This window comes from Phoenix dactylifera, chromosome 9, assembly GCF_051530095.1.
Source record: "Phoenix dactylifera cultivar Ajwa chromosome 9, Ajwa_hap1_PhDact_Kaust_v1.1, whole genome shotgun sequence".
In the NCBI taxonomy this organism is placed as follows: Eukaryota; Viridiplantae; Streptophyta; class Magnoliopsida; order Arecales; family Arecaceae; genus Phoenix; species Phoenix dactylifera.
Window position 1 is genome coordinate 762,591 of NC_143198.1, and position 14,752 is coordinate 777,342.

The window sequence follows — 14,752 nt, forward strand, 5'->3', positions numbered from 1 at the left end:
GATGCGGTTCAATTGGGAATTAGATAAATCAACTAGAGTCACGACACACTTTCTAATCTATTAGAGAAAAAAATTCCATGCCGCAGAGTCCCTACTGATTAACTTCGGCCGACTCCAGCAGAAAAAAGCCCATGCGCATGCGCGTAATGAATCATTCTGCATGCGCGAAGACCTTGAAGCAAGCAACGACCAAACACCCAAAAACCAAAAAAATGAAAAGAAAGAAAAGCAACGCAATTAGCACTCAAATATGTATTGGGGCACTGCTCGCAAGAGTTGCTATCCAAAAGGATCTCCCGTTTCAAGAGAGGACTGCAATTTTTTCAACACCAGAAAAACCCATTCAAAATGACCAACGACCCTTTTGCAGCACCCGAGATATCAAAATATCCACACGACCTTGATAACTAGCAGCACAATCCTTCCATCAGCTTATGATGAATGAAGCAAAATTGGATGCAACCATAAGAGAGTGCATTCAGCAAGGTCTTTGGATTTGCATCCCATCCCAGCAGACTAGTAATTGATCCAGTAGTTGAACAACAAATATAATCATGTACTCCTCAGCCAAGCCACTTGGACAGCATATTCATTAATATATAAAGACACCTTTCTTCTAACAGATTCACCACTATTTTTTCTGCATGCGCACGTAAAGGAGAGAGCGATGGAAAACAAAATATATTTTAGTATCTGTTCCAAATAACAATATCACAGTACATAAAACACACTACTCTTTTTTCATTACAAATTGACATCCTATCCCCTTTTCTCCCTTCCAGTCATATTTATTTCAGTTAATCTCTCAAATTTACAACAAGAACTCGAAATGAAAATATAAAAAGCAAAAGCCTAGCTCTTGTCTACTCCCCCACCATTAATGCAGGTCGAAAAGAACATGCAATGAGATGAAACGAACAGGCCCCAAAAAAGCCCCTCCCACTCTCACCACATATTCTACAACCCTCCACCAAGCAAAACTACACCCAACCTAAAAAGAAAAGGATAAATAGGAAGAAAAGAAAATAAAACTAAACAGAGCCCACCCATGACCTGGAAGTCAGTCGCCACCATTAATTCACCATCACATTAACCATCCAGAATGCCAGACAACACCGTGGGGAACCAATAAGAAGAGAGACTACTGAATGAACAGAAAGAACAAAAAAGGGGCAATTACCCACTGTTTAACCCTGCAAGTATGCAACTCGATCAAAATTATATTCTAGAAAACAAGGGTGAATAGAACTTAAAAGTTGTTTAAGACAATGGGGATAATGTCAGTCCCAAGCACTAGTTACCCCCGGACCACCATAGCCACCCCCGTACCCTGAAGATGCACCCCCGTATCCCCCACCACCACCACCACCACCATATCCACCGCCCCCACCATAGTATTCACCACCTCCACCTCTGCTGTAGGAGGAATCCCTTCGAAAGTCCCGACCACCAAAGCGAGCACCACCACCAGATCGACGGTTCCTACCACCACCACCATAGGAAGAACGAGCAGCATAGCGGGAGAGCCATGCAGGCACCTCCTGGTTTGCTTCCTGCATAAGCTCAGCCAACGGTCTTGCCAGATTTAAGTTATTGTCATTGAAGAAGGCAGTGGCCAGACCAGTGTTTCCAGCTCTCCCTGTCCTTCCAATACGATGCACGTAGTCATCAATGTCATTTGGAAGGTCAAAATTGACAACATGTGCCACGTGAGGGATGTCAAGCCCACGTGCCGCCACATCTGTTGCCACTAAGATTGGAGTTGCACCACTCTTGAAGGATCTCAGTGCATATTCTCTTTCCTGTGAGACAGCATCAATGATGTGACAATAGAGCCCAGCAGCGACCCAATAATCAAGGTACAAATCAATTACTTTCAAATTAGCAGCAGAACTTTAAAATTATTTTTGAACAGAAGAGAGGGGAGATATAATTAGACATGCTCGGGGAATGAACAAATCCCATAAAATTCCTACTAACTCAGATAAGATAGCAACAATCATCTGGCTGGCGAATAGTGCAAGTTCATTGACAATCACTATGCAGCTAGCTGATGCTTCAAGGGAGTGTTGGTAGTCATTCAATGGCAAATTAAATATTGTATGAGAAAATAAACGAAGCAGACATTTTTTTTTTACTTCAAAACTTCCTCATAATAGATTACCAAAAAAACATGCAATTGAGACAGTATAGAGCTCATTATTTTGTAGTAGGTGCCTAAATCTGTCAATTGAAAATGGCACACCAAAAGCAACATTTTTTTAAGAACTCTTTATGAATAGGTAAGCTTCAGACTGGTAGAGGCTCGAATGAGCCTAAAGACTAGTTTAATCACAAAAGCAAACACAGAAAAACAAAGCAAACAATAAGGATTTCCTGGAGAAGAGCAAATAGCCAAAACTAAACCATAAAGAGCAAGACAAAACCCTTAATGCATTTCTTTACAAATGATAAATGATACAAGAATAAAAAAAATGGACACAACCATCATATATTAGAACAAAATGTAAAAAAAAAAAGATAAAAAAAAAAAAAGAATGGCTGAGGCATGTATCACTTGAAAAGAAGATATTCAATCAGGCTTATGCAGAAAAGCTGTTAGCCTATAGTTCAACAGCCTTCTTAGTTTTAATCCTCCAATGAAGAGTGTCTTCCACCATCAAACCTTTAAAGTATTGGCTGATCATGAAGATTACCATAAATTCCTTGATGATTCTAACATCATCGACAACTTATATACAATTTACCAAAGCCACTTGTCCAGTTTCAACTGCTAAGCAACGGTAACACAATCAATTTTAATAATATTTGGCCAAATGACAAGAAATAAATTTAATATGCAGCTAAAACCATCCACTCTGATTTGCAATTAATCCCTTGGCATAGCAGACCAATGAACACTTGTTCCAATGACTTGAGCTACAGTCTCGCAAAGGAGCCAGGTATCCTAACAGACTTCAGTTTGAAGCTCAGTTATAGATGCAACCAGCCATACACAAGAAGCAGACTGATATATATAAAGACATTAAATCTTTCTAGTCACTTGATTCGAAGTCCTCAAATTGGCTACTTCAATATGTCAGAAACCAGAAGGCACTCACCTCTAAAAAAGAAACCTAAAGGCACAAATCCAACCTTGTGAAGCAGACTGATATATATAAAGACATTAAATCTTTCTAGTCCCTTGATTCGAAGTCCTCAAATTGGCTACTTCAATATGTCAGAAACCAGAAGGCACTCACCTCTAAAAAAGAAACCAGAAGGCACAAATCCAACCTTGTTAGCAGACAGCTTGTAATAACAATTTCTTAACCCTGTCATATTTTATTCTTACAACATCTCTCATAAATGAGAAAATTAAGTCTGCATCTCTTCAGCCTAAAATAAGTTATATCTATCTATTAATAAACAAAATGCAGATTTACGGAAACCAAGAAATCCTGCGCGTTTTGTTGGCAGCTTCATGATAAGTGAAGTCCACAACCATTTTCAATGAATAGCATTACCAAGTTACTAGAGAAAAATGAATAGCAACACCTTCCTGCTTAGGAAGTTACTTCTTGCATATACAGGATCTTTAGGATAAAACATAAGTGAAAATAATAACTCCTTGCAATGACAAAGAATGAGAAACTCCAATGATATTCATTAAATTATTCCATATTATTTAATCCATAAAAAAGCCATATATTTTCCTCAGAAATATGTAATAATTCCTCGATGTTTTCATCTTCAATTTCAATTCCAAAGAAAATCACATCTCTTATACTGATTATTTCATAAAGACATACTGAGAAAGTCTCTTCTTTCCTATTGTATATGCCAAGCCATCTCATGAGGGCATTCTAGGAAATAAAGTAAGAGCTCTGTTATTTTTTGTTTAAAGGGTTTGCTCATGCAAGGGAATTTGATTTTTTTGATAGAAAGGTAATTTGATTTTGAAAGTTGGAAACAAAAAAATAAGGGGCAATACTGCAGACTCTTCCAGAGTCTTCGCAGCATTTTCCTCCTCGCTTTCTCTATAAATCTTCTTCCTCCTTTTCTTCTGTCTAGAAATCACCCTGTAGTGTTACTTGCTAAGACACATTTATGTTGATTTGCTATGTTTATTTCATAATGCTCATCCATTTCAGATTTATATTATCTCGTGCTGTCCAACGTCAGTTTACACCCTTACTGACCATGGTTTATTGATTTCTGCACAAAAATAATTGCTTCTTGTGCCCAGAAATTACTTGACAGCAACCCTAGCGTTTATTTAAACCCATACGCACCACAGAAAGCACTCAGAACCCTAGAACTACAGATTTTCATACTTAAAATTCGAAATGTCACTTGCAGACATCAGAACATCACTCAGATTTAGTACAAAATTTATTTGATCCTCTTCATGGAACTCCAGAACCCTCATTGAGCAGTCCTAACTCCAAACCCTAGGGCTACATCAGATTTGCAACCTCCAGAAAACAACAGACAAATGGCTTGTATAACAACAGTCAAACCCAGCGAGTCATCTAACAAACAGTTTCGTTGTAGTGGGTTTCTCATCTATTTAACAAAGATATTCATTAATTATGAAAATAAAAAGGAGAAAAGTAATGTTCTATGCGAAGTTGAACATAACATTTTATAAACCATCCAGAGTGAAAATAGAACAGGCATCATGAGCGCCAAAGACCACTTCCATAATGACAGATGTGGAACAAATAAGTTAGGTGGAAAAAAAAAATGAAAGTTGGACAATTTTCAAATATCATCAAAGATATACGTGATAAATTGCCCATTTGCCTACCTGCTGTGTTCTATCCCCATGAATGGTGGTTGCAGGAAATCCATTCATACACAACCAGTGTTCCAGTGAATCAGCTCCCTTCTTTGTCTCTACAAAGACCAAAGTCAAAGCTTGCTGCAGGGATCAAAGTAATGGTATCAGTAACCATGGTAATTACCTGATTAAAATGATATTACCATATAATTAAGCAAGCAAGAAAATGTTACAAAAATCCAGTAACTTAAAGTAAATGGAGCCACCCCTAGGGGTGAAGAAGAAAACCACTAGAAAGATGAGTTTTTAAGCGGGTATGACCTTTCCATGAGCACCATTAGCTCTTTGGGCATGAAGAAGGTCCATAAGGTGGCTTCTTTTGTCCGATTCAAGAACATATTCAACTCTCTGAACAATCAAATCAGTACTAGAACCAACCCTTCCAACAGCAAGAAAGATGTAGGTGGAAAGGAAATCAGAAGCCAATCTCTGCATACAAAAGTTATAAATTTGTTAGTGCCCATACATGTCAGAAAATTTCCCATTAAATACTTCGAACAACATGCAAAGAAAATGAGAAGACAGATTGCCAAGACAACATACGGTAACCAGATTACAGGTAACATAGAAAACCAAACACTCTAAAACATACAACATATAAAAAGCATATCTATTTGCCTAAATTTTTTTTTTCTCCAAACTTTAGAAACTGCACAACGAGCACCACAAGCTATCAGATAATGCAAGCTTCCCTACACCTGCTCTGGATTTTATCATCGCCTCTTCATTCCACCATTCCTCGTGTTGGCACAGGTTCAAAGTACAGGTGTTGGGTCTGCATCCTTGTTATCATCAAATCTTAGAATACAAGTACCAGCTAAGGCTCCAAAAAATCAGTGTAGGTGTGAAGAAATGCCGTACATGACCTAAGTCTGTCGGGCCTTGCATTATTTCATTCAACTTTTAATCATTATAGCCTATTTAATACACACTTGTGCCTTTTCTTATACACATTTATTCACACTCGCTTCTGTTTTTTGAACACACTTACGTCTTGTTTTTAACCCAAGCCATGAACCATATATTAAATGAACATCAAAACAAGCAACCTGGTTAAGTTACTTTTCTTGAAAAATAACAACCGTCCATCAAATAATTCTTGATAAAAGTACAAGTTAAGAACCAGAAGTCAGTTTGCTGATTGAAAAATCAAATAATGCTTGATGAGATCACAACCGTTCATCAATTCTCTTCCCCTGATAGACCATATGCATCGCACATGCCAACAGCCTAATCTGAACCCACCATAACCTCAATCCCATTCTCCTTATCTAATGTTGCACCTATTACGGCCTCCATCGCCTCCACCCTCCCCCAAGCATCCGTTGTCCACTCTTGGTGTCCTCCACCTGAGTCCATGAGACAGCCTCAACCCATGTAGGTGCCCCACACCCCACTTTCCTTCGGTACTCTTTATGTGACCCCCCCCCCCCCTCTCAGTGGATTGCACGGCACTTTCCATGGTTGGGATTCATCAAAGCCAAGTCCAATCATAATGCTTCTGCCAGACACAATCCCATACCCCAACCCATATCTTGTTGTGTCAACAACACAGTACATTGGGATAAGATGCACAGTTCAGGTATTTTGTCTATAGTCTATACCCTCTCATCCCTACTTTCCATCAAGCATCATAATATCATAAGGTCACCCCAATCATATTATATCATAAGCAGTTTTCTCATGTTAAACCAAATCTTAAATATTTCTGATAAAATGACCATCTGAAATATTAGCTTAAATAATTGTCAGTCAATATAATATCAACACTTTCCAGTTGTCATGTTTCTTATTCACCTTTTTGACATGTCCCTCCAACTTCTTGTTTAGATTTCTAGATTATTCTTGTCTCAAGAAAGACTGAATATATTACTCTACTACATACCAGTGATCATAAGGTGTTAGCAACAAAAAAAAATAATAGAAAACAAATAAAAAAAAGAGTGCATCAATCATTAGGATTGGATGGTGGCAATTTCTAATGCCCTTTCCAGATCAAGTATCTGCAGTGCCACAACCATAGAAAATTAGCAATCATGCATAAATTAACATATGTCACTTCCCATATAGTTCACAATAGGAAGCACAAGTTCATATGCACGAATAATAGATGCACAGCTCTGTTATAAAAGATTTATGATGACTCCAACAAAGATTTCTTAACTCTGTCATGCTTACCATCTGAAATTAAGAAAACACAATCAAGACAAATATATACCTAAGGCAATTTATGTTAAGTTATATCCAAAATAAAAATGGACCACCCAGCATAAAAACATTAACACCACAAATAGCAGACAACTGGCAGATTCCAAAACATACATAAAAATAAGAATGTTCCATACATGATGGAACCAACCTGTATCTCTTTAGGAAATGTGGCGCTGAACAGCATCGTCTGCCTTATGCCTCGTGGGGGCATGTCCATTTGTTCAACAATTCTTCGAATCTGTGGCTCAAAACCCATGTCAAGCATTCTATCGGCTTCATCTAAGGCCAAATATCTAATCATCTGTAATGAAACTCTAGCCCTCTCCAACAAATCTACCAAACGGCCAGGAGTTGCCACAAGAATGTCAACACCCCTCTCCAGATCCCGCAACTGCCAAGATACACGCACTGTAATCAGTAAGAAGGCATAATAGTATGCACACAAAAAACAGTACACTCACAACAATATATGAAGATTCCAAAGGACCAGTTTTCTTTATCTAGTCAGGCCTAATTGAATGTATCAATAAAGAAAAACCAATAGAGGATTGGCTATGCAAATTCTCAAGCAGAAAGGTTATTCATCTAATACCATCATAAACCCTTGACCAATGTTGGAGCAGACACCAAAGATAAGAGGAGTTAACACACTTCAAACAATAAACCAAGATTTCAACAGGCCTTTTTATCAAGCATGCTAGTTGATCAAATATATTAAAAAAAAAAAAGGAACAAGTATTGTAGATACAGGGTCTTATGAAATAAATATCATAATGCATCTAATAATATCATGAACATCATTAACCAGAACAAAAAGGGAATATAGAGATCTTTCACAAAGATTTTGTTAGCAATAAACTGCGTCAAAAGCCCAATAAGAAAAGCAAGCACAAGTGCAGAACTTGGTCTAGAAGATTAAATCAAATAAAAGTGAGAAAAGCTTGATGGAAGCCACCACATTTTTCAAGACATGCTTTTGCTTGTTCCAGTTACAAGACAAAAAGTTACTAAACGTTCAAATCCTACTTTAACTATTTTTAACAATTAACTGCTGCTTATTCACTAAACCGTTAATTTTAGTCTGTCCTCAGTAGGCGGCGCAAATGAGCCGAGCAGCTTGCAAGCTACTTGAGCCCAACTGGGGTCCAAGCTTGACTCAACCCGACTATTACCGAGCTCGAGAAGCTCAAACAATTTTTCGAGTGGAGCTTGAATAGCAAAATACTTGACTCAAAAGCTCACAAGCCTAGTTGAGCATATATATTTTTAATATTATTATATCTTATTTATAATATATTATTAATTTAATATTTAAAAATATAATATTTATATTCCTTTTAATCTGACCCAACTCTTGACTTTTAATTATATTTTTCATTATGAGGAAGGCTTGAACTCGAGCTCAAAAATGGCTCAATTGATTTTCGAGTCGAGTCGAGTCAACCTCGAGTATTGCTTTGTTTTGATTGAGTCAAGTTCGAGCTTCGATATTAGGGTTGATCAATCTCGAGTCAAGTTTCAAGCCCAAATATTATAAATCGAGTCAAGCTTGTGGCTCTAGCTACTCGACTCGGCTCAGCTCGATTGCACCCCTAGTCATCAGCATGGTAAATGTATGTGAAGAAATAATAAACTATAAAAGATAAGCAAGTTGGAACTACCTTCAGGCTTTTAGCACAAGCGACCTTAACCCATATGACATCTATACGCAATTCTACAAATCTCCTCTGCTTATCAGCAAACCTAATAGCTTCAACAGCAGCAAGTGATTACCACAACTCATATAACCATTTGTTTTAAAAATGTTATACTCATGTATTTTCCATGTGCACCTTGCTAGGATCATAAATTTATATTTCGATAAATTTATAACCATTTATTTTCCAAGATGGGATTTGCCCCTTCTAACCAGAGTCTAGCTTTCTGGAATATCTGCACCTCTTTCAAATGGAAGTCGTGCTCTCAAGTTCCAAGCCCCTACTAGTCCTCTAAAAATTCAGATTGCTGAAACTCTATAGATAATCTATCATATGTATGTTAGCCAAACAAGTTTGCAAGCCTTGGGTGGCTGTGTCTTTTTAAGGGCAAAGTTATAGGGGAAAGAAACATCCACATCTCCAAGACTCCCAACCTCCACTCAACATAGTCCAGCACAAAGACATGTCACCCACCTATTCCAACCTAAAGGTACCCCAGGCTTAGTATGGTATGATTAAAACTTAAAAATTTGCCCAAATTATATGCATCTCTTCAAAACTCACCCCATTTACCTTAAAAAAAAAAATCTTCATTCCAATGATGGGAAGGAGATAGAAAAGTAAGAGGAATAAAAGCAGAACAGCAAACTATTGATGTTCTTTTGCCCTCCTCTTTGAAGCCTTCAAAAAACTGCTGAACTACTAGCAGTTCCCTCCAAATACCAGCTCTATCAAAGTGTAACATGCATTCACATTCTTTGCAATCTTTAACCCATTTTACAACTAACACATATAACAAAAATAAAACATACAGCAAAAACGCTTGTTAAATGGTCATCATTTATAGAATACATGATTTGGCTCAAAATTGTCAAATTTTCATGGATCTGTTGCAACAACTAGATATGTCTCAACTGTCACTTGGAATATCATCAAAGGCAGATGTTTCATTAGTTATAATGTAATTATCTATATGCGACATCTCATGCACGTGACTAACTTCAAGAAAATAAGCATCCAATGGATGGTCGCTGATTTCATTAGTTGATGAAGTGTTTCAAATTAGGCTTTCACCATTGAACTTATATGGTTATGTGAACTGATAAATAGATTTTCATTTTCATAGAGTTAATTATCTTGTTTTTCTCGCTCTCTAACACAGATAAAGCCAAGGATAAATACGTATAATAATATGCATAAGATGGGACTATACTCATTGAAGCTGACCAGCAGCCATCTACTTTATAACATTCACATATATAATAAATATATTTGGCAAAATCAATTTGTATTCACTCCCAAATTGCTAACATAAAACTCAAACTCAAGATATGCACATAATTACTTATACCCAAAAGCATACTGGTGTGCAACCCAATCATCTGAGCTGGAAGAAATCAAAGCATACGAACAATACTTGAACCAACATCCAAGAGACTTAGTGTTTAAGGACCATGTAACAAAAGCATTAGCACTGAAGTCAGCCTCATAGTAATATATACAATACATCTAGTAGCGGTAAGGGTATAAAAATTATGACCATACTCATAAAAGTTATTTAAAAAAGAATGTGAAGCCAGCTCCACCGTGTCTTTCAGAACTCTAGCAATAACAAGAACTGCCTACATAAAAATGCAAACCTAAGGACCATCAATCCCTCCTACTCTCCATCAAATTAATTTGTTCTCCATATGTTACTTTAAGAAATAGGAATCTCAATCTACATCTCATGTGGCTGACATCAATTGGTACTCAATACTCGCATATAGTCCATCATTTATTGCAAATGTTGAATCCAAGCATCTCTCAACTACGCTTCATAGGGATTTAAAATGATCCCACTTCGAATCATTTGGGTCATGATCCGAATATTTAAATCATCTCGATATTCAACTTTCCTTGAATCTTTCACATCTCATCATTTGTCAACATCATGTCTACTATATATCTATGTCAACTGAAAACACCTCAGACTCCAGTGCAGTTCTCACCACAAAATTCTCACATCCTACAGATTGTTTGCCTCTTCAACTCTCTTTACACATATTTCTCCTTATAAATCTCTTTTATCACTCCTCTCTCTACAAAAAGCCCTGTCATATCTACGCGTTCTACAAAAAGGCCTGACATAAGATCTAGCCCATTTTTGCCATAGTACAAGATGCTAGCTGAGTGTTAGACTATCAACCACACTATGCACAAATATTTGTAGAACTTCTCATGCATGTAAGATGAAATGTAAAGGTAACTTCTACATTCATGCATGCATATTGCTGCCAAAAGTGACCATTTTGGCTATTTACTAGGGCAATTAAGCAAGGCTAACTACCTGAGTGGCGACTGCATGCATGTAAGGTGAAACATAAAAGTAACTTCTACATTCATGCATGCATGTTGTTGTCAAAAACGACCATTTAGGCTGCTTACTAGGGCATCTAAGACAACCACCTGGGCAATGACTGATGTGCTTTATGAAGGTGGAGCAACAACCTCAAATCTTTTAGAACCTAGCTAACACATGGTTGCATTAGTCACCAGTCTAAAGACCAGATGGCTGCTCATATCACTAAATGATATTGAGCTATACAAATAACAAGCATATGTTATACTAACCTACAATTTAAGATGCTTATTAGCTATTCACATTACTTGCACTAAGTATTGTGTGTCAATATATATAAACTAATTTAACAACAAATGCCAGCTATAACTTGTATATCAACCACTTGATGCACAACAATCACATTATACAATCACATGGACATGCCCTTGCTCACTAACTTGCCTAACAGAAGAGGGTAAACTGTCCCACCTATCACAGACCCTCGGAGGTCTATATTGGCCACCTATCTACAACAGCTAACCTTCTCCTTCTTCCTCCACTTTTTTCCTCTCTTCCACTCTCTCTTCTCTTCCCCCCTGCCCATTTCCTCCTATTTGTTTCTCGTGTCTTTTTCCTTTATCTTCTTCCTATTCTTCTTTCTCTTCCACTTTTTCCTTCAAATTTTACTAAGCAATTCTTTTCTTCCGCGGTTTATCATATTCTTTCTCCTCCCCTTATTTCTCTTCTTTCTGTTTTTCATAAGTAAATTCTTTATTCCAAATTTAATCAATTTCTATTTTATTCTCCCCTTCTTCGATCCCTTCAAGCATCTTTATCCTAACCAAGATATAATTATCTTTTCAAGTTTTGATGTATTAGCTTCTATCTTTCTTCCTTTTTGTTTCTCTTCACTTTGCATTTTCAATTTTTCATCGTCTCCTTTTCTTCGATCCTTTCTTCTCCTTCATCTTTTCTTCTCATTTTCTTGCCCGCTTTGCTCAAAAAGGAAAGCAAAGACCACCTAGGTTGCTGCGCAGTCCATTGTAGAAGCCTAGGAACCCACACTGGGTTCCATGGCCCTATTGACAATCTTCTGCATAGATTGAAGTATGCATGTTTATATATGATAAGAAATTCCATAAAGATGAGGGGCAAAAAGTAAAATCCACTTTCTCAGATTGACAATGTTTTATTGATTCTAACTACTAATAACTATGACATAGGAATGCAATGGTTCATATCAAAGTATGAACTTTGCAAATTTTAAGCCAAATACGGAAGCTGCCCCCCTAAGAAGCATAAATGAGACACCAATAATCATGATCCAGGTCATAATAACACAACTTCATAATATGTAGCAATTACATATTTCAATATCGTGGATAATCACGACATTAAGTGTCTAAGCAACCTAGGGAGTATATCCCTCCAAAGCAAAAGATAATAGTAAAGTAGAAGTTTAGTAGATCAGGAAGCCTTTTTGTTCCCATAACAGTTCAAGTTGAAACAAACACCCATTCATGAAGAGGAAAGAAAATCTTCAGTGCAACCGTGCAGGACACGGACGATACTTGAAGCTAAACAAGAAATCAAACTATGTCTATCACCATATATGCATATGCTGGTGTATGCATATATGCATGCATCCATTGACCACAGCCTGCTCAATGGTTACCCCATGGAGATGGATTTATTACAGTGCCAATAGGCAAGAAGCAGAACTCCTACTACCAACCATCTGACATCAGTCAAACTCCATATAGAACCAGCACAATGTCCGGACAATAAGCTGTAAATGAAATGTACTACAGGTTCACAACAAACAACAAAGTAAAAAAACTAAAATCAAACCAAATGTGAAAATAATAACCTGCTGATTGATTGGCGCTCCTCCATAAGCAACAACAACCCTAACTCCAGTCTGGTAGGCAAACTTTCTAGCCTCCTCATGTATCTAGAACACAAAGCACAAAATATAAACACCAAAACAAATGGAAAAAGGAAAATGAAATCATCAAGACCAGCAAATAGAACGGGTATTCCACGTTGGAACACCTAAAATACAAAAACATACTTGGACTGAAAGCTCCCTGGTGGGTGATAAAATCAGTGCGAGTGGGTAAACCGTCCTCATACCACGTGGCCTCTGAGCAGGTTGCCCCCTCATGATCCCACTAATTATGGGGAAACAGAAAGCTGCGGTCTTTCCTGACCCTGTCTGGGCACAGGCCATCAGGTCCCGGCCTGCAAGGGAGATCGGGATCGCATGGCGCTGGACTGGTGTCGGCTTCACATACTTGCACCTCCTTATGTTCTCATTCAGCTCTTGCCCTAAATCAATCTCAGCAAACGTGCCCACAGGTGGTGGTACATTGTCACCACTCGTTTCAACAGGGATGTCCTCGTATGCATCAAAATTGATGCCCGTATTCTCCGGGCCATCAAATGCATCCTCAGTTGTTTCCTCGTCATTTGCAAAAGGATTCACCTCACGCTCCCTTCGATCCCATCCGCCAACTCTGGAGTTCCAACCACCCCCTCCACGGCCTCCACCAATCCCAGGGCGGCCCGCGTCACGGACAGGACTTCCACCCCAGCGGCTCCCGCCAGAAGGACCACCATACCCGGACGGGCGCACGGCAGCCGCGGGGGCCTCGGCGGGAGCGGGGGCCGGGGGCTCAGAAGACGACGGGCGGTTGCGGAGATGAGGAGGGACGTAGGTACTGCGAGTGGAACGAGGAGCAGCAGCGGTGGCGTTGACAGCAGAAGAAGCACCAGTGGCGGCCGCCGAGCTCTCGGCTTCCGCGACCGAATCAGCCCATGAGGTTCGCATAATTCAGAAAATCAATCTAAACCCTAACGACAGCCTCAATCCAGCAGAATTACAGCAGATCTAAGAAATCCGAGCAACGGATCATCCACCCTAGACCAAACACAAAATAAAAAATAAACAATTTCCTCCGATGAGGGTTTCAAAATCCCAGAAAACACAAAAAAAAAACGCAACAAATCCACACAAGCCAAAGACGAAAAGCCTTGATCTAAACCAAAGCACGGTTTTAGAAAGAGAAAGAGACGAAAAAATAAAAAAGAAAACCAAGATTAGAGAAAGACCTGGAGAGGGGCAGGAGAAACCCTAGGATCGATTCCTTGGAAGGGAAGCGAGAGATTGGGAGCCACGGAAAGAAACCCCAGAAGCTTTTCAAAGAGAGAGGAGAGACCGAATCCGGCGAGGACAAGACTAGGGGAAAAATATCTCGTGCTGGACGTCGCCTTTTTCTACTCCAACGCTAATTCCTCTTTTGTTTTCCGCCTTTATTATTATCGGACCCTAATTATTGTAGAATAAGAGAGAGAGGGAGAGATGGGGGGGAGAAAAAGAGAAGGAAAGAGGGGAAATCGGAAGACCTGAGGCTGACGTCATCGACCAAACGAGCGGTCGGCCTGGACAGCGATCTGGCTACTACAGCCGTTGGATCTGGCCAGGTACATCTCGGCTGTCCGATCGGTGTTCCTTCAATTAAGCCGAGAAGAGCACGTGACACTATGAAACATCACGTGCCCCGCAATGAATTGTGCTTTTTGCGTACAGCTCCCTAGCAAAATTAGATATCCTGGTAAAGGCCTACCTTTGCATGATTTAAATTAAAGGCCGTTAAGATAAAATCGGAATAGGCGATGCTCGTCAAAAGAAGC

General features: G+C 38.8%; 1 protein-coding gene across 1 annotated transcript; it reads right to left on the reverse strand.

Moving 5' to 3' along the window:
- Positions 1 to 668: 668 nt before the first annotated feature.
- Positions 669 to 14,455, reverse strand: LOC103712073 (DEAD-box ATP-dependent RNA helicase 52B-like). The gene is made up of 7 exons (XM_017844036.5): positions 14,171 to 14,455; positions 13,131 to 13,979; positions 12,927 to 13,010; positions 7,185 to 7,427; positions 5,087 to 5,254; positions 4,793 to 4,906; positions 669 to 1,802 (listed from the first exon to the last, which is right to left on the reverse strand). Exons 2-7 carry the CDS (start codon positions 13,887 to 13,889, stop codon positions 1,281 to 1,283), a joined length of 1,890 nt encoding a protein of 629 aa, XP_017699525.3. The 5' UTR covers positions 13,890 to 13,979; positions 14,171 to 14,455; the 3' UTR covers positions 669 to 1,280.
- Positions 14,456 to 14,752: the final 297 nt, after the last annotated feature.